Source organism: Bombus fervidus, chromosome 1 (genome assembly GCF_041682495.2).
Source record: "Bombus fervidus isolate BK054 chromosome 1, iyBomFerv1, whole genome shotgun sequence".
Taxonomy (NCBI): domain Eukaryota; kingdom Metazoa; phylum Arthropoda; class Insecta; order Hymenoptera; family Apidae; genus Bombus; species Bombus fervidus.
In genome coordinates this window covers 22,515,364-22,534,500 of record NC_091517.1, presented here as the reverse complement: position 1 = coordinate 22,534,500, position 19,137 = coordinate 22,515,364, and the positions used below count along the sequence as shown (strand labels likewise).

Genomic DNA, 19,137 nt, shown 5'->3' with positions numbered 1-19,137 from the left:
GTTATCGATTCGACATCTACTTACGAATGTTCACCGTCTCCATGGGTTGTTAGACGGGTCAAGCTTTGACAGCTTATCGAGAAAACATCGTCACGAAGGATAATCGTTTGTCTTTCTTTAATTATATGTACAGTAACTCACGAAAGTATTAGATCGTTCGGAAAAATCGTAGCTGAAGTTAAAAAGGATTTAAGCGAAGTTAAACTTTTTACCATCTATAACTTCGTGAATTTTTTCTTGAAAAATCGCGCGTTTTTTTCAATAATAAATTCCTTCGAATAATTCTTTTGAGGTTTCTAGAGTACTTAATTTCTTGTACATATTTTTTCGGATAAAATGTAAAATAATCTGACTTACGTTCTTCTTTAGTGATTTTTATATTTTAAGATCGATATTAATCGCGTCGTATACTGATCTTCTAGTAAACGTACGTTCGTAATAGATGTCTTGTAATTTCCATCATATACATTTTCGAATTTCTTTTCAATTTTATCGATATAATATAATTACCACAGTCGCTCTCGTTATAGCGCTAATAAATTTTAGAAGCTTTCATACGACGCACACGATACGTGCATAAAAATTGTTTGTGTCGAGTGTCTATTGAACATTTTCACGAATCTTGAAACGAAACACTTGAAAGTGTTTCGGTAATTTCCATAAATGACGCTTTAATTGTGCCATGACGAGAAGGTACGCGACAGAAATATAACGATGTTTCGGATATTCGTTACGAAGCTAACTGCGATTTTTCGTTTTCCGACTGGATAAAAGTCCTCGCCGGCGCGGAAATATTTTATTATTTTTCCAGTCGCGCGCTCGTGTTTGAAATATAAACGCGCGACGTCCAGTTGCGGTAATTAAAAGATTTGTTTTAATTAAAGCACTCGCGATTCCGTTCTCTATCTGGCATGCTCAGAGGATGCGAAAAGAATGTAATTTCGTGACCGTTCCTCTAATCAAGCGTCGGATCTTACGATACTAATGAACAAGAAACGGATACAAAGGAATGAACGGACGATTAGCGAACAACTCGGCTAATTTCGTTCTTTCCTTTCGATGAAAGTGTCTTGAACTATATGTCTACGACCTCTTACAATTAGATTAATACAAAATTAAGCTTTCGAAAGAACAACATTATTCCTTGTCAGAAAGCAAACTTTCATACGCGCTTAATCAAATATTGCGTTGACAACTAAGTGATTGCGGATTTTGTCATTAGGTGGTATTAACAAAATCTGCAATCACTTAGTTGCCAACCCAATACAAATACACAAAAGCCATTAAACAATTTAGATGAGATTCTCTAGAAACAATCAATCCTAAATATTTATACACGCGTCGTGTAATACATTCCGTTCGTATCAAGATCCCCGTTGGAGAATTTCAATAATTAATTTTTTATCTCGACGTACTGCTTCGGCCTACGCGAGTCGACGTTCCAGGACGCGACGGTAAAGCGTAACGTAGCTTGTTCGAGCGAGATTTAATTTATTGGGTGGACGGAATAAATCCCAGTTTATCCGATCGTAAATAATTTTTGGTCGGCGCGATGCGATACCTTGATGCCGGCCGTTCCTCTCTGCGGCTCGCCCTTGTCTATTTATCAACGTCAACATTCCCATTTTCGCGAGACAGATTTCTTTTACGAGCTGCATTGTGCGTCTTTCTTTGCACTATCAATCGAAATCGCATAACCCTGGCCTGGCCGTGATCGTTGCGCCCCGCTCGTTCAAGGGAAAACAAACCGCTTGAATTTTCTCGGACCCGATTCAGATTCGATCAACCACGATTTCAGCGGAACAATTCAACTCCTACGTAACACTGAAGCTGCAGAATGTGAAGTCGACGACAGTCACGGTGAAAGGGGCCAATCCATGCTGGGAGCAAGATTTTCTTTTGTAAGTACATGTCTGCGAGCGTATTTATTAACAAGAAAGGTCTGCCGAATTTACGATAGAGCCCCGAATATCGTCCCTCGGTATCCAATATTTTCCACGATTTCCCCCATCGAATAGATAAAAGCATAGGGATAAAACAAACGAAAGGGACGGACCGTTTCAATTTCGAATTTGCAGTTCACCGATGTTCCAAGTTCGCCATCTGTTGTAGTCTATCGCTCGTAAATGTCTGGATACTGTTTGAATTTGTGCGTGTAACAGCACGTGAATTTCCTTAAAGCGTATAAATCAATGGTAGATCGATAGAAGCAGTCTTTGCTACTTCCTTATGTAATTATCAGAATGTACATATTGAGATATGTATAATTTTGTATGCTAGACTAGATCGGCCGCGTAGTAGTGACACACTACTGTGGAAATATGTGTGTGCGCGGCGTCTCGAAAAACAGATGAATGTAACTGTTGTTCCGTTGGCAGTCTGGTATGGAAGATGGTGAGACAAAGAGAGTGCCGAGACACGTTATATCAACGAAGATCCTGGAAATCGTTTATTAAATAAATCTAAAACTATTTTAATATGAATTCCAAGTGTAACCTTAGTCTTCCTTTACTTTTATTTCGGCAATTAAGATCCACAATTCTCAACAGTACATTTGAATAATTTGTTAAAAAACTTAGCAATGGTATATCTTTTTTTCTACGATAAAATATAAAATTCATCTATATCATCATTGACTTTGAATATCAATATTTGTAACGAGGTCGGTTTACGAGAATCTACTAGCCGTGTTCAACTTCTTTTGCCTCCGATAACCATATTTAGTGGGTCGGTGTTGAATGAAAATGATAAGAGTCGAAAGAAATCGATGAGATCCGAAGTGTGCGCGTTATCATTGCTCGTTCGTTGCTGAGTTTGTGTCCGAGCTCGATAACGTAGAGGTTTTGCGATCGACTATCGAATCCCTTTAAGAGGTAAAATCCTCCCCCACTTTAACATCCATAATTGATATAATAAATATACGCTTAGTCGGTACAACAAAATAATCTATTCATTGTTGAAGATAATACGATTAGCTAATCGTTAGTTGTATTTCGCGGCTCGATCCATTTACATTCGAACTAGCATCCTCATTTGCTTTCTTTTCGCTCTTTTCTCACTTTTGATGATATTTTCCATTCGAGTATCGATTTATCACGTCGACAAAAGCGAACTTCGTTCCTTTACGGCACGGTATGGTATAATTACGCTTTAGAATAATTCTGTCGACGTCGTTTCCCGGTATGCTTTATCATTCCGATATTATCAGTAGAACGTGGGTGTTGAGAAATATAATGTGGGATATGATTTGCTTATTTATAAAAAGAGGACGATGGTGATGGATGTAATATTCAAATATTTTCCGGTTGCTCTTTATTATTAGCCTAGTTTTCTTTTTCTCTCTCTCTCTCTGTCTCTCTCTAACTTTTTCTTTTTCTCATCCACTTTATTCGCCAGAAAGTTAGATTCTTCAATGAAAGTTCTCACGATGTAATTTTATTTTCGATATTAAATGGAGCACGATATAAATTCATTGAAAAAGTTTATTTTGAAATTGCACTTTCATAGATGACAATTTAAAATTGGAAACAATCGGCTATATTCGTTAATACGTTGTCAATATTGGAACGAAAAATTCGGATAGTTCAATTTTCAGAATGTATTACGAGAATGTGCCAGTTATTATTAACAATGGTTCACTTGATTTTCAATCGCACGAAATAGTGCGTGAAAAATATACATACATTAAATTTCCTATTATTTCAAGACAATTTAAAGGGCCAGAAAATTCACGATTTGTTAGTACTCACTCAGAGAAGAAAATTAATCGACGCATTACTACGTATGTGTAATATTAATATTCGATACGTAGTACAAATATTCTTCCATAACGTTGCTAACAAATCTTGCGGTTGATGCAACATTAAATCAGAATTAAAAAAAAAAAAAAAAAAAGGGGAAAATGACGGAGGTGAAGAAAATATCTGTCTATCTACAGGCAGCATTGTAGTTGACCGATGTTCGAGCAAAAGTTATGGAAATTCCGAATGACATTACGACGACGAGCAGCGTCCTTTCTAAGGAAGAACTTTCGACTTAAAATCCCTCGTTCGATTCGGCATGGCTGGTGTTCGCGAAGAAAGCACGCAGTCGCGTCCGTTTTTCCGTTTATACGAGTCCGTGGGATAGGTTTCTAAAGACGAATGAGGTCTATCAAGTTATGCCAAGTTATGCGACGTTATGAACGTGATTCGCATTTCTGTGCCGATATGCGTCCAAGCTACGCAGATCGAAATAAATGGAAACGAATAATTCTATACCGATTCATCAATTTCTCTATTTCGTCTATTTAAGCTTTCGCTTAAATCTTCGTTTAAATTTCGCAACGATGCCGAATTCTGATTTACGCTTTTAACGATTACTCTTGTCTGGTTTACATTGTTAACGCGAAAATCAGATCGCGTGAAATGGTCGACACGGAGAACACGCTATTGATCGACCGTCTAAAATATATAAGGAGGACAATTGCGAATGATAGAGGTGGAAAATAGGAGAATTTTGGATCTTAGCTTTCTGAAATATCCTTACTGGCGCCGTTAAATCCTCACTTGCCAAGTTGCGAACCTTTAACCTACTTTCCCTTTGACGCCCCCCTCTCTGTACGCGGCCGAGCTGCATTTAAATCGTATTTATTTAACCCGTGACGAAACAACCGAAAATAAGAATCTCGACGATGTTATCGATCAATTTCCCTCGATTTAGAGCATCCGTATCGATTACGCTAATAATGCTGTTACGAAACGTCTATTTATATTTCCTATCGATCCATAACGATGTAAGAGGCAGAAAGAATCAGCTGATTGGATTGCCGGTTTTCAATATAAAGGCACATTTATTCGTCGATTAACCAACGTGATTAAGCAAATGCAAATTATTCGATAGTCTTAATCGTTGTTCAAGTTTACTGTTCGAGACGGTTCCGCTATTAAGACGCGATAAATCGTGAATTTAACATCAACGTGACAATATCTAACGGGACGGTAATAAGAATCGTGGATGCGAAAGTCGTGAGTTTGAATGTTGCTTTTAAGAGCTAGAGGGAACGAGGGAAGAATCAGTCGATATCGAGTCACCGGATCGTGATTCGAATGCGAATCTTCTATTTGCCGTTCTAACTAATTAAGTTTTCCAATCAGTCGACGAATTGTTTCCCCTTAAGTCTAATGTTTAAACTATCCTTCGTTTAGAATAGTTAATCGGCTCGTTAACGGCGTAATCGTAAAATTCCTTTCAATTTCTATCTTTATTCGTTGCATTTCTACTTTTTCTATAGAGCGACGTACAAAAGTTTCAAAGAGATTTTTCACTTTATATTGGAAAAGCGATGTCGAAAAGAATTTTGATCGATATCGAGTACGAGGAGTACGAGGATACGGCAAGTAAACGCGATATTAGTTAAGATTCTTTAAAATATCGTTCTTAGGATATAAAGTGAAAAATCTGTGTGAAACTTTTGCACATCGCCATAAGCGAGAAAGGTTCTTTGCCGATATAATAAAACGACAAAATAAGAAGCGAAAAGTGTAAAATAAAAATTTGTTTGTTATCCAGCGAAACGAACGATATGAATACGGGCCTTCTGGTGGAAGTTTGGTGCAAGGGTTTCCTGTGGGATCGTTTCTTGGGCTACTACTACGTCCCATTATCAGAAGTGTCCTACATGAATGAGGTAACGTCTAAGCAGTCCTACGATACATCCACTGGCACGGTATCGACAGGGAAACAAGAACAACAACACATATCCTCTGACAGCATGCGAGACACGAACAGCAATACACAGCCACCAGACATCATCAGCACGGTACACTAATTGATACATGTAGCTAGCCAGATTTCTGTCTTACCAACACTGCAGATTAATTTCTAAACATGCATGCGACCCCGCTGTCATATTTCCGAGACGCGGTTACAGTAAAATCATGATTACACTCTCGACGTACACAGCTCCTAAACGGGAGTGGGTGTCCGTAATATTCGAGGATCGATTAGAAGCGGCGTGTCTCGATATTCCGTGCACGTGGCACTCTTATCACGATATGAACTCGATTTTCGCGTGTACGTCGACGTCGTGTATATTAAATGAACCCGTGCTCGTTCACCACGTATTTGACGTAAAGCCGGTATAAACGAAAAAAAAAAAAAAAAGTTAAGAAACTAGGAGAATAGGCAAGCAGCAGTTCTTCGGTAAAAATAGTACGTACTAGCTGCTACGAACTAATTTGCAAAATCGTAATCGATGGTATTCGAGATTTACGGTCTAAACGTGTTACCGATACTTAACCGTGTACGTATATATTTCTCATGTTCGCCCGGTGCGGTGGTTGAACTGTTTCGCGAAGCGGCGGTATCTTCCGATCGGTGTAGATACAACTAGGCGCGAAGGAGTACGATTGCGAAGTAGCGAGACGTTTAAAAGCGTACGAGTTCCACTTTACGACTGATCGATGATACAACACGTCAGGCAGAAATCCCGCGACACTTACGCGAAATAGCGGTAATTTTTTTCTGCTGACTAGTTTCCAAGTCAACGAAGTCAGTGTGTATAATGTCGTACGGATTTGCTAAAAAGAATTAATCACCCCTTGGAGACCGATACCTCGAACCGTGCACTGTTTACCGTTTAACTCGGGACACGAGGGAGTCGTTTTTTCAAGGAACATTGACCAGACACGATCGACATGGAAGGTGTAATTAGTACATTGGGTGAGATCTTGAACCTCTTCTTATTAAAAAGGACTGGTAGGTGTGTGGCGAAGCAGAGATTTGATTCGTTGTTTATACGTCAACACGAACTAAAGGCAGCTATTCGTCGAAGAACGACGTCAAAAGCATAGCGAATTCTTTATTCGTATCGTTCCCTTCCCCGTCCTGTTATTTTCCAAACGACTTTCCCGTAAACGCCGCGGGATCGCGCTCCATCGAGCATAAACTTTGCACGATTTTGTAACAGAGGAAAGAAAAAAGGAAGCGTGGCAAAATAAGGGCATGGGATATAAGGCATGGTATACACCGGCATACGGCATGCTGACAGGTTTAAATGGCATCGCGTGAGTGTAACTGATCGAGAAGGCTGCTCATAAAAAAGAGAGGGAGCAATACGTGTGCAAACGACCGGTCTAAAAATCCCGTGGATAGATCGGTGACACGATACATTGTCGTGGTAGGCTTCTGTAAGAGATTTTATGCCACTTCGTACCAGGTATCGCGATAGTAAACTCGTGTAGGACACAATGTATATTAATAAATAGGCCGCTGATGTTTATGCATTTACGAGAAATTTAAATGTGCAAAAATGTAAATATAGTGTGCTTAGGCATACAAAATGTACTAACGTAAGTAAAGTGGTTGTGAAACGAATTTTTATTTAAACTCCGTCTCTTTAGTCGTGTTCATAGAAACATGAATTTGCACGAGCATCTGCATTGTGCTAATGGATAACACGGATGAAAAATGAGATTTTTCTATTTACTTACTGATTCTTTTATTTCGAATTTAAATATCTTGTCGCGGCGTTCGTAAGAATCATCTCCCGATACTGATTTTTCGTTAAGAACGATTTCATCGAATTTACGGGAATTACTTCTCTACATTTTTTTTTTGTTTTTCATTAGAAAGTATTTTCTTTCCTTTCAGAAAGTTTCATCGAGTATTATCTCGAGTATTGATCTCTTCTTCTTTGTAGTAACACGACTGTGAGAAACTGGTGAAATTTTTATCGAACGAGTTAAGGGTGTTTGGAGCAGAGTAATGGACGTATGAGAAAAGAGTATTTGTTTAGTTCGAAGTGTGAGAGGTGCGAAAGTAGAATGTTTGGACTAATTGTAAGTTCTTGAGTCATGACGCGAACAAACGTTCTACGATCACCTAAGGTTTTCAGCTGTTTTCCTTTCTCATCATATATCCTTTCATATATATATCACAGTTGCTCAAGAAAGTAATCGAACGCTCGTTATTAAAACAATGTTACAACCAATATAAGATATACGTATCAAAATTACATATCTAAAATTTAGGACGAATCCGATAACATTCGTCGAATATTACGAAACACTTGTGGACTGTTATGAGACATTCGTTACAATGACGTACAGAAACAAGGTCAGGAAAGTAATCGAACGTTTAGACGTTAAGCGAATAAACAATGCCTTTGTATACAAAGTGGAATCACTCGTAGGCTCAGTTGATGTAGAAACATCGCGTAGTGAGCTTCTCGTTACGCTGTGAATAATATCAGTTTGCGTACCGACAATGAGTTCGAAAATCCCAGAAATTCAGAAGGGAATCGATATTAAAATTGCACAAAGATGGAAAATCATATAGGCAGATCGTCAGATTATTAAACGGAAGTGTGTCTACGATACGTTATATTATCAAAAAACGAAAAAGCGAAGCAATAGCGACAAGGAAGCACCGTACTGTCAGGTCAAAGACACTAACTAATAGAAAAGAAAAAGCTATTATACGCGAAATAAAGAAGGATCCGAATATCTTGGCTACGAAGCTCGCTCAAATGGTTGCCAACTACTTTGGGAAGAATATTCACGAGGAAATTTTGTCGCAGAATTTTGTGACGCAATGATTTCCATGGTGGAATATCACGAAACCATTCGTTAACAAGACGAATCAAGCCAGGCGTTTAAACTCCACGAAGCAATATATGAACGAAGATACTACTTTCTGGGATAAAGTTATATTCTCAGATGAAAGCAAATACAATGTATTTAGATCGAATGTACATCGCATGTCTGGAGCAAAGCCAATTCAGAAACGAATATTAAACATTTATGTTTTGCTATGAAGCGTAACGATGATTCCGTGATGTTGCGTGTACGGCTTCAAACGGCACTGGGAATCTCGTTTTCATAGGTGGTATTTGTAGAATATTATTCTAGACACGTATAAATCTTGAAATATTTTTAAAAAATAATTTAAAAGGCAGCGCTACAAAATTGAGATTATTAAACAATTTTTCTTTTCAACGCAACAATGACTTCCAGGCAAACACGGTCGGAATCGCGAAAGAATTGAGAACGTGAAAGAATTATCGTATAATACGTGTAACATACGCCCCCACAAAATCCGGATTTTAACTACATCGAACATTCTTGTGGGCGAAAATCAGTAAAAGATAAAAAAATTACAATATAACTTGAAAAGACATACTGGTAAAACAGACAAAAGTTTATTGAAGTATGAAACTATGCATCTGTTCGTTATAAACAAACCTTCTGCGTGTCTTACATTACGTTCAAAACTTTATACCAGATTTCCTCCTGTTTTCTATGCCAATAGGCTGAGCGCAGGCTGAAATTCGTAAATTCTGCACAAACGTAATTTGCAAATTCGCGCAGGTAATATGCGACGATGCTCTCATTAAAATGTTACGGCCAAAGAATTCTGTTTTCTTTCAAATTTCGTTTATATAACCCACAAAAGTAGTGCGCGGTCTACATAAGCAAGCAAAGAAAACTAGTCTCGTTTCCAGCGTCAATTCCCTACTTTTGATTTATGAATCTTAAAATTAAGAATGATAGCGAACTACATATCTCTATCGATGTTTCAACTTATTATCGATATTCGAAATATTATCTTGCATTTGAAAGTCCATCGCAGAAATTCTACAGCTTTTCGCTTTCCCTCTCAAACGCTGTTTCCTTTCACAATTAGCAAAGCGCCAAGTATCGACATAATAATTACTTCGAATCAACGTGTCATTCGTGTTTCATCATTAGACATCGGATACCGCGAATTATTTGCAAATAATCTTGGAGATCGATAAGTGAACAATCGGCAAAAACAGAGTAACGAAGGGTACGCGCACGAAGAAACGTAACGATATCGAGCGTTGCACGAACGGTTTGATTCGACTACGGTTGTTTGTTTCGTAGAAGCGTTGGTCCATTCCCGATCGACCAAATATCGCGCGTGGCATCGAGTGGATCATCGAAATGACTGGATATTCTCGTAGAGCTCGCCGTACATGTCCGGTAGTGCACGTGAAATGAAACTGAAACGAGCGTTTAGTGTTTACACATGGAACGAACCTCGGATCAATTGACGCCGGTTATACGTTCGGATGGAAGTGTGTAACGAGTTTCAGGTTAGCCTTCATGATGTCGCCGTTGCGCCGGTTTGGTCTGTGCATCGGTCCAAACCTGGTCGATAATGCGATTACCGGTGGACGCCAGTGTTTGCCTCCGTGACTGTCGCGAATCGGGGAAATAAAATGTGATATCTTGAAAGTTCCGCTCGAGGAAATCGCCGGTTTCTGCTTGCTCGAGAATTAATTCGATCGCCTTCGACAAAAGCTTCTTCATCTCGATCGAGTTCGATGTTTGATCGTTCTGAAAATCGTGAGAACCTCGAAGCCGGAGACACGTGTGCACGCCCGAGTGTACATCTTCAAAAGGATATACGGAATACAATTTTGAAATTACTGTTCAAGTTATTTCACTTCCTAAAATATTTGTGCAATGATGAAGATGGTTGTCCAAAAATAATAAAAACCTTGCCACGATTAATTCGTACAGCGATGTAAGTATTTTCAATGAATAAACTATGTACTTTACTGGTTTACTGCTTAATAAATAATTTAAATTTATAACCAGTTACTCGTATAGTATAACAAATATTGCTTTTAGTTATTACTTTATTGAATCTCATATTTCGAGTAGCACTCGAGTACCGTTAACGCGAACTGATTATAAAGCGATACTTATCAATGGTGGTATACACGTATTAACCTTTCGATTAGCGAGATCGAGAATTTTCTCGATTCAGTTTTACCCTGAGCACGATTCGTCGATAATTGGAGAGTGTAGGTAGCATCTGATCCGATCTATCTCGTTCCGATTCCCTTATCTCTCATCTTCTCCATATCGATGGTTTCTTGTTAATTTAGAAGAGTAACGATACGATCGCGGGTGTAATTACGCGATGCCAGCGTTACCGTTAGCTTTGTTCGTATAACGCGATTTCGTACTCTGTGTTTCTTCTGTCATACTTTTGTAGCGAAACATTTCTTTACTCCTTTGCAGATAACCATATTCGCGACAAGAACGGTGGGATTAATAAAAACAATTAGAACTGAGAAAACGTATTTAGCGATGAATCACATTTAGAAAGGTTACAATGGCTTAAGTAATTGGCCTTTTCATCAACGGAAATCGGAAAATCACATCAACGGATCGTGTTACCGGTGAAACACGGTAGACTGGCCCGTCTATATGCAGAGTCCGCTTTCACTCTGGTGACACAGGTGAACTGCGAACTACAACAGGCTTACAGCTTACAGCCTGTCATAATCGATCCCAGAATTAGATTTCCTCTTGTTAATGTCATAGTACGCGCAGGTCGATCGTTCGTCGACTAGGAAGTTATTTCTTCCTTTCACCATTTCTCCGTTTTCTCTTTGTTCGTTATGTAGTTTTTTTTCTTTCTTTTTTTTCTTTTTTTTTTGAAGGAAGACGGTGAACTTCCTATTTTTCCTTTCTATCGTTTATATTTGTATTTCCTTGCCTTTTTCCTTGTACTATTTTCTTTTTCAACTGGCGTCCTTTACGTGCTTGCAGAGCGATTATTTTTACGCTAATGGCAGTTCGTCTCCGTATAAAAAATAAATAAATAAATAAATAAATAATGCGAGAAAGCAATCGTCGAGCAGAGCGGAGAACGATCGAAGTTTCACAATGAGGTAGAAGTCGAACTCGTAAAGGGACGAAATGTCTGCACGCGAAAGGTTCCGTTTGTGGTCACAGAAGTCGTTTCCATTGTTCCGTACAAAAATATCGGGTCTCTGTTCCAGTTCGCGATCGATTCGATATTCGGAAGGAAAACGCTCGTTGCCGTGGAAATCGAATGGCCGACTAATCGTCGGAAAAAGTGAAAAAAACTGTGTCCGACGATGGCCTCCGCTATTTACGCTTCGTCTCGTTTCGCTCGCGGATTTACAATTCGTATTATGCTAATTAATAGCTATTAATAATTAACAGCGAATGTTAACGATACTTGGAAACATAATTTCACTTATCTTTCGCATCGTCCTTGTCGGCTATTTCTTCGTTCCGTAAAACACACAGTCCGGGAAACTCGGTAATATCGATTTGCATATAAAGTAAGTTGGCCGCTACTTAGAAGTCGTATGACAAATTGGTCGTGTGGAGCAATTTTACTTGGCAAATGGATACCTTCTTTATGGCGGCGGCCGGATTGATTGTTTTCACGCGTCTCGATGGCGAGAGAAGGAAAAATTACACTTCCCTATCGTACTTCTAATCTTAACATTCGTTTTGTAATGTATCGTCCCTTTGCATTAAAAGCCGCGTGATTTATGCGAAAGCGTAAATTATACAGAGACATTTCTGTCGGTGTATTTGAATGAATTTTATTACGCCTGACTATCGGTTAAAGTTTTCAAGAAAGTCTTAATAATAGAGTTTTAATCATTCAGCCAAAACAGTTCCTTCGTTTAATTTCGTTATCCTTTTCTTTTCTTCTTCGAGATCCTTTTAATCGCGAAAGGTCTAATTCCTTTCTCTACATCATTCTCGAAACAAAAGGTGTGAAATCCACGATGAAATTAAGGTCCATTACGTCACGAATCCTAGTGGCCATTCCCCGAGGTTCTTGAACCTGTAAGATATTTTCCTGCGAGAAATTTCGACCGAAGAATTCCTTTATCTACCGTTCTTTCTTCGTTCGCGAGACTCGGTCCACTGCACTTTCATACGACGATAAAAGGGAATTCATGCTAATTAAATTGGACGGCTTCTTTATCAGAGACGAACAGAAGAAACGAGGGCGTGACCATCCTTGCATTCAACAAACGTAGTTTTTCTCTTTTTGTCAGTGAAATTAGAATACTTGGTTCGAGAACTTCTCATCCCTGTTCGCCGTTTCTCGTTTCAACATTTTCACGATGTGTAGCCTACTCGCCGTTCCTTATCCTCTTTAAATATAAAAGAAAAAAAAGGGAAAACAAAGAACGCGGAGAAACGTTAATTGCATAACCGAATATCGATCTTCGATTAAAAATAACTCGATATTCCTTTCAGCTACTTATTCGGTCGGTTAATTTGTCCGCGGTAACGAGGATATCGAGTTATAATAATATTCATCCCGTTCCCGCAAGTCGATCAATATTTTTAAAACGAGACCCAATTTAATGAAGTCAAAATAGAATCGCAAGGTTCACGAGGTCGCGTTGATGCGTAGAGAGGCCGCTCTTTAAATGGGACGCGACGATGTTTCGAGCGCTGGTGAATTTGAAATGCAGTCGTAAACCGACTGAAACGGTGAATCGGATTCGACGAACAGTGGCGATTGCAAAGTGCAAGAGCTTAAAACAAAAGAAAGCGAAAACTGGAAGGCCCTGTTTGCTTTTTTTCCGCACGAAGTGCACCAAGTGCATCTTGTCTTTCGATGGGAGGATCGAACAAATTAAATTAGAGGGCAGCCTTACCTCGGATAGGGGTGTAATTCAGTCACGTGCGAGTGGCTACCACCCCCTCTTTTATACACATTCGAATATTCGTGTCGCTCTTTGCTTGGCAGGCGCAACCATCTTGCACAGATTTGTCGTAATCTTCTTGTAAGCGTTCGAGCAAACGATAGGCAATAATCATGCTATATATCTACGTTTTATTGTCCATGTAGGTATTCCTTTCTGTCTGTATCTTTAAGATCACTCTTAACGGCCCAAGTAAATGGGATAATAAATTTAATCGGAAAGGAGAGAGTCGAGTGATATTCTTTGATTTTTCGTTGATACACGCGAAATTCCCTCGCTTAATACGATCCTCGGAAACAAAGACCCGCTGCGGCTACTTCGCGGATATTAAACGCTTTCCTATATTACACCAGCTATGTTATAAACGCAATATCCGGTTTTACGACCGTACGATGGCCGCCATAAAATAACAGAAATGCGAAAATTCTTCATGGGACAGGGGACAATGCTTCTATCGACGTTCGAAATTGATTCAGAGATTACTCCAGTAACCGACAAGTCAAGTTTCTTTTTTTCTAAATGGCAAAGAAAACAACAACGGATAGAAAACTAGAAACAGAGATTAGGCGAAGGATAAGAAAAGACGAAGAAGAAAGGGGAAGCATTTGCCAGAAATTTCTCTGAGAATGGAGAAAATTGAATTACGAAGTGGCATGAGTAAGAGTTGCGTTTTAAAGGTGGCATTCCTGTAGTTTTCTTGACTCTGAAATCAGCTGGAAGGCAGTGACACACAGAAGCTCTCGGTACCACTATCGGCAGCTCTGTTCCCTGGCAACGATATCCTCCACGGTTCCATCACCACATCACCGCTGACAATCCCTGAGTGTCTTCTGGCTGTGACGTCACTTGGCGCATAGCCAGCTCGCAACGCTCAATGAAACAGTCGGGGAAGCCAAGGCGACGTGGTTCACGTAGCTTTACGCCGGCGTTATGCTGCTGCGTGCACACATTCGAGCTTGGACTTGTGTGGCAACGACCTTCGCAAAAGATTTCCTGGATTTGTTCACGCGCTTCTCCCTCTCTTCGTAATATTCGTATCGCACAGTCACGAACAGCGCACAAAAGAGAGAAAAAGAGAACTGTCGAGTAAACAATTGGAATTTTACTGAGGAAAATGGTTCGAACGTATCGTCCTTTGATATTTAAAAGTCATCGAGCGGAGAAAATTCTCGAAAAGTAAACGTTGATTGAATAAAAAGCGAAATATATTTACATTCGCAAACAGAGAGTACGCGGTTATAGGCATCACGGTTCACGTTCATCGAGGGAGAGGAGGGAAAGCATTCGTAACAAATTTCTGTTTGCTGCGTTAATTGTCTTTGCCATTGTTTCACTCTATTCTATGTCGAAACACATCGTGGAAACCGCGAGAACGCATTCGTGTAGTTACGATCGTCTCTGTCCGAGCTATGAAATGTTTCGGTCGTGGTTACGGAAAGAGGATTGATGAATCAGCGGCAAACTGGTTCCTTCATATTTCTGGACGATCGATCGACAACCCTGGCGTTCCAGGGCTAGCGACAGCCACGTTGACGGAAAAGAGGACGGCAAAAGTAGATAGACGAGGAGAAAGGAAGGGATAGAAGGCGAGCGTAAGGGTGTAAATTGGTGGGAAAGGGAGAACGAAACGAGGAAAATAGGAAAGTACGATAGTGGAAGAACGAAGGAGACGGCGATAATACGGAGAGCGCTAGATAGAGAGACGATGCGTGAAAGAGAGACAGAGTTAGCCAGAGTTTACTGATAAACGGTGAACAAGGAAGATGACACGAAGGATGCGGTAACGCACGATGGAAAAGATAACAAAGGCGCGAAGACGAACAAAGGAAAAGGGACGAAGATATGGCATGTCAAAGATGGAAAATGAAAGAAAGGGCGACAGAAGAGGAGGGCAAGTAAAAGTTGAGGAACGAAGCGAGATTTGTGAGTGGAAGCCGAGGGCAGGTTGCTTTTCCTGTTGCGAGGACAATCTGGGTCAAGCCCGGCTTAAAATATTCATAAAGCTGCACGCGAGATCCACGTACGACCGGTTCGATTCACATTAGAAATGCGCTGACTGAGGTATGTCAAGTAACTCTAGAGGGATGACGATGAAACATCACCGTTGATTCGTCCTCGCCTGTATTAGTGATCAGCGGTAACCGGTGTTCGTGCACGCCCACTCCTTTCTGACAGAGGCTTGACAAAGCTCTTACCAACACCCTCCGCCTACATTTTCCTGTCCCACGCGGTGACGCTCTGCCATATCTGGCTGCTTCGGGGCTGCATACGTCGCGGTAGCGACAAAATCCTTGATTTTACCAGTCGAAGAAAGCTTTGCCCGCGCGTACGAGCGGATTTCACTGTGTGAAACGTGTCAGGTCTTGAAAATGAAAGTTCAAACGCGAACGGTATGCTGCCGAAAGGAATTCCGGTCGCCGCTCCAACGTCCCCTTCGCTCCACGTCAACGGTGAATACTTGCCGAATGACTGGAATAATATCTTCATTCTCCTACAAAGCCAGCGTCCATGTGAAATTATTGCGATAATCCGGATCCCTTGTGTTTCATGATTAATATACATACTCGTACGTCGTACGTATGCCACTGTATATTATGAGATTAGCGAATCGAAGGAAGCGACAAGTAAAACTATGAGGAATCTCTATTGTCGATTCTGTAACTGACACTCAAGAGAATCGATTGGAATCGTACCGATAGAGTAATCGATCTTCCAGTGATTCCAGGTTTTCGTCAAAAAAGATTACTTTCCGGAATTTACATTTTCATTAAAACGACTTAAAATCTCGCTGAGCGATGCTCCGTCAATAATGTCGTCCTTCGTTTCATTACACCGAAAGGGGGATTTGTCGTTAATCGGGGATACTTCGGTGCTTCTTTAATGCGTTTCATTGCGCTTGCGGATTAAGACAGAACCACGTTCGAAGCTAATCGCATCTATGAATGCTTTCTGTGAAAAAAATTGCCCGGATCTATCCGCGTGAATAAACATTCCGTGGAAGATAAAGAAGAGAAACGTCGAGAGGTCAAGGTATATCTGAGCTTGATGGAAAAAAGATCCAGAGTCATCTTCGTGATCCATGGAAGATCTCAGACTGATGGATGATTCCTTGTTAACCAGCCAGTGAAAGCAGAGTGAAAGGAAATTACGGATCGATCGACTTCGCCTCCTTCGTTCCATCTTCATCCCATCCCATCTTCGTCTATCCCACTTTTCGTTTCCTTGCCGCTCTCGAGACAAAAAAAAAGAGTGGACGCCACTAAATTGTTTCTCTAATCCTCGAGAAATCACGTCCGACCGACACGTGGTCGAGTAGATCCTCGTTGTGTACGCTCGTTACCTGGGTACGGGCTAAACGGGGCTTGCCAGGAGGTCAAATCTTTGGCTGGATTTTCATTTGTAGCGAGCAAACTCTAGCTGGAGTTACCTGTTTGCTCTTCGTCGTAGATTGACGTACCTTCGATATGCGAATTGTTGACTCGAGAAATTGACGAACGACCATCGGCTAACTCTTCTTTCGTTCCCTCTTTTTTGACCGACGTTCGTTATGCCACGGTGGATCGTACCGAGCCACAGCCGGGAATTTGATTGAATAATTGCGGTTTATCTATCCCCATGTAACATCGGCAGTATCAGTTTTGCGGTATCTTTGCGTGACAGATGTCTAAACAATTATGGAACAATTATAGTCCCTTTCATATATCTATGTGTCAAACGATCGAATTTTGTCTCCGTTGGAGCGACGAATTTGAAACAGTATTGATAGAGTCTAATCAACGTTTAGAATTATATTATCTTATAGCGATAAAACGAAGGACCGATTGAAAAAGCTTTTTACTTCGGTATAATAATTAAATGAATTTAATAAAAATAAAATTGGTAGAATATACAGTACGCAAATGTAACTTGAAATCGAATAAACATGAACTGTCTGCATGAATCAGGATTAATCCAGTTTTCGATATCCTACAGATAATTTTTTTAATGAAAGACTTCGATATTGACTGTCCATTGTAATCAGCGATATCAAGTGTACAAAGAGAATTAACATAAACAAAGAGGCAGGATGGAATTTTAATTCCCCGTTTAATTAACCAAGCCCGTTATCATTTGTCCCTTAATGATTTACATTTCTCGTCAAGCCGAGCGAAATAACGCTAGCACGCAAGGAGAACTGCCATTGCATATGTCAGACAGATCGTCGGTCTTGTCGCCCGTAACAAATGTGCCTGTAAGTAGATGCAGGCCTGCAAACGTCAGACGTAGGAGCGCGTGTCTTCGGATTCACGTGATTAATATACACGTATTCCGCTCAAATAGGCAACTGGTATCCCCATCGCGCTATATTTACAGCAATTTCCACCTGACTTGCTGGAATCCGACGTCACATGTTCGCTATGCCTCGATTCTAAGAAAATTGCCCCATAAATCGAATTACGATTAAAAGTTGTTTTTATTTCGGGTGATAGCATCGTTTATCAGTGGGGGAATTTTTTATTAGTCTTTTTTCAAATGTCTCATTTTCGATTTGCCCTTTTCTATCATTTATCGTTAGTAGACTGAAGATACTTGTACAGTTTCATATTATTATGAATACGATTAAAGAAACGTAAATCAGGTATTTGTTTTAATTGCTAAACGTTATAAACAGTACTTTGTTTCGAATATTTAATTTATGTTATGTATATTGTGTATATTTTTTATCTTTGTTCCTATAAATTCATAAATATCCACAGTTTTACTAATCAGTCTGCAAAGAAATAATATTGCTTTCTTATGGTACTAGTTTTTCGCAGCTAAATTTTGAAACTTATTTGAGCGTCAGAATTCCAATATTACTCGTCGTCTCGGTTTTCAAAAAATTAACGAACTCGCGATTTACAAAAACGCAGTCCTTGAATACGTTTCTCGACACAGATATATGCACGTGTATGTATATATTCCGTTCAAACCAATAGCCAGCATCGCTGTACTGCCGTAACAGGTAAAATAGAGCTTCCTAAGCTTCGAAGCTTATCTTAGCCGGCACTTTCTTTCGACGAATCATGCTAACAGCATCGAATTTAAATTTTACCGTCGACGTCTTTAAACGACGTTTCCTCCAATTTACTACATCGTAATTTTCCCAGAGCATTAAATTTTCCAGCCGAAAGAACATCGAGCTAAACATACTTGCGTCCGAGTTAACGACGTTTCTCACAAGAAACGTCGCAAACAGACGAAGAGTTCGAAGGAACGTTCATTATCGCGTTTCTTCGTTCCTGTAGCAAATTGAAGGATGCACCATGTTTGTCTTGGCGAAACCCTCCCTTAGAGGGGGAACTTCGTCATTAATATACTTCACCGGATATCTCCCTTGACGGAGACGGAAATCGTCGTATTCGTTCGCCTTGCGCGATGAATTCGTGCGGCGCAGCCTGACGTTCGTAATCATTTCTAGCCAGCTCGAGAGTCATTGTGTCGTTGCGCTTAATTGCGGAGGTGTCTTGTCCCATTCGCGAGTATCCACCAATGTCACCCTTCGTTGCGACTGTAATTCTCTTTTTGTCCCAGCCCGGTTCCATTGCGAATCTCTACATCCACGTGACACTGCCACCATCGCAACCACGCTAACGGTGTCACCAGTAAGT

General features: G+C 40.1%; 1 protein-coding gene across 7 annotated transcripts in view; it reads left to right on the top strand.

Moving 5' to 3' along the window:
• The window catches only part of Unc-13 (unc-13), a 375,091-nt gene that overhangs the window by 30,361 nt on the left and 325,593 nt on the right, over positions 1–19,137 (top strand). For 5 of the 7 annotated variants that reach the window (XM_072009890.1, XM_072009876.1, XM_072009868.1 and 2 more), the window contains exons 3-4: positions 1,799–1,901; positions 5,551–5,800. In XM_072009890.1, coding sequence (XP_071865991.1) covers positions 1,799–1,901; positions 5,551–5,800 — 353 coding nt within the window. The remainder of the gene's footprint in view (positions 1–1,798; positions 1,902–5,550; positions 5,801–19,137) is intronic. The other 2 variants (XM_072009894.1, XM_072009885.1) reach the window with 1 other exon arrangement.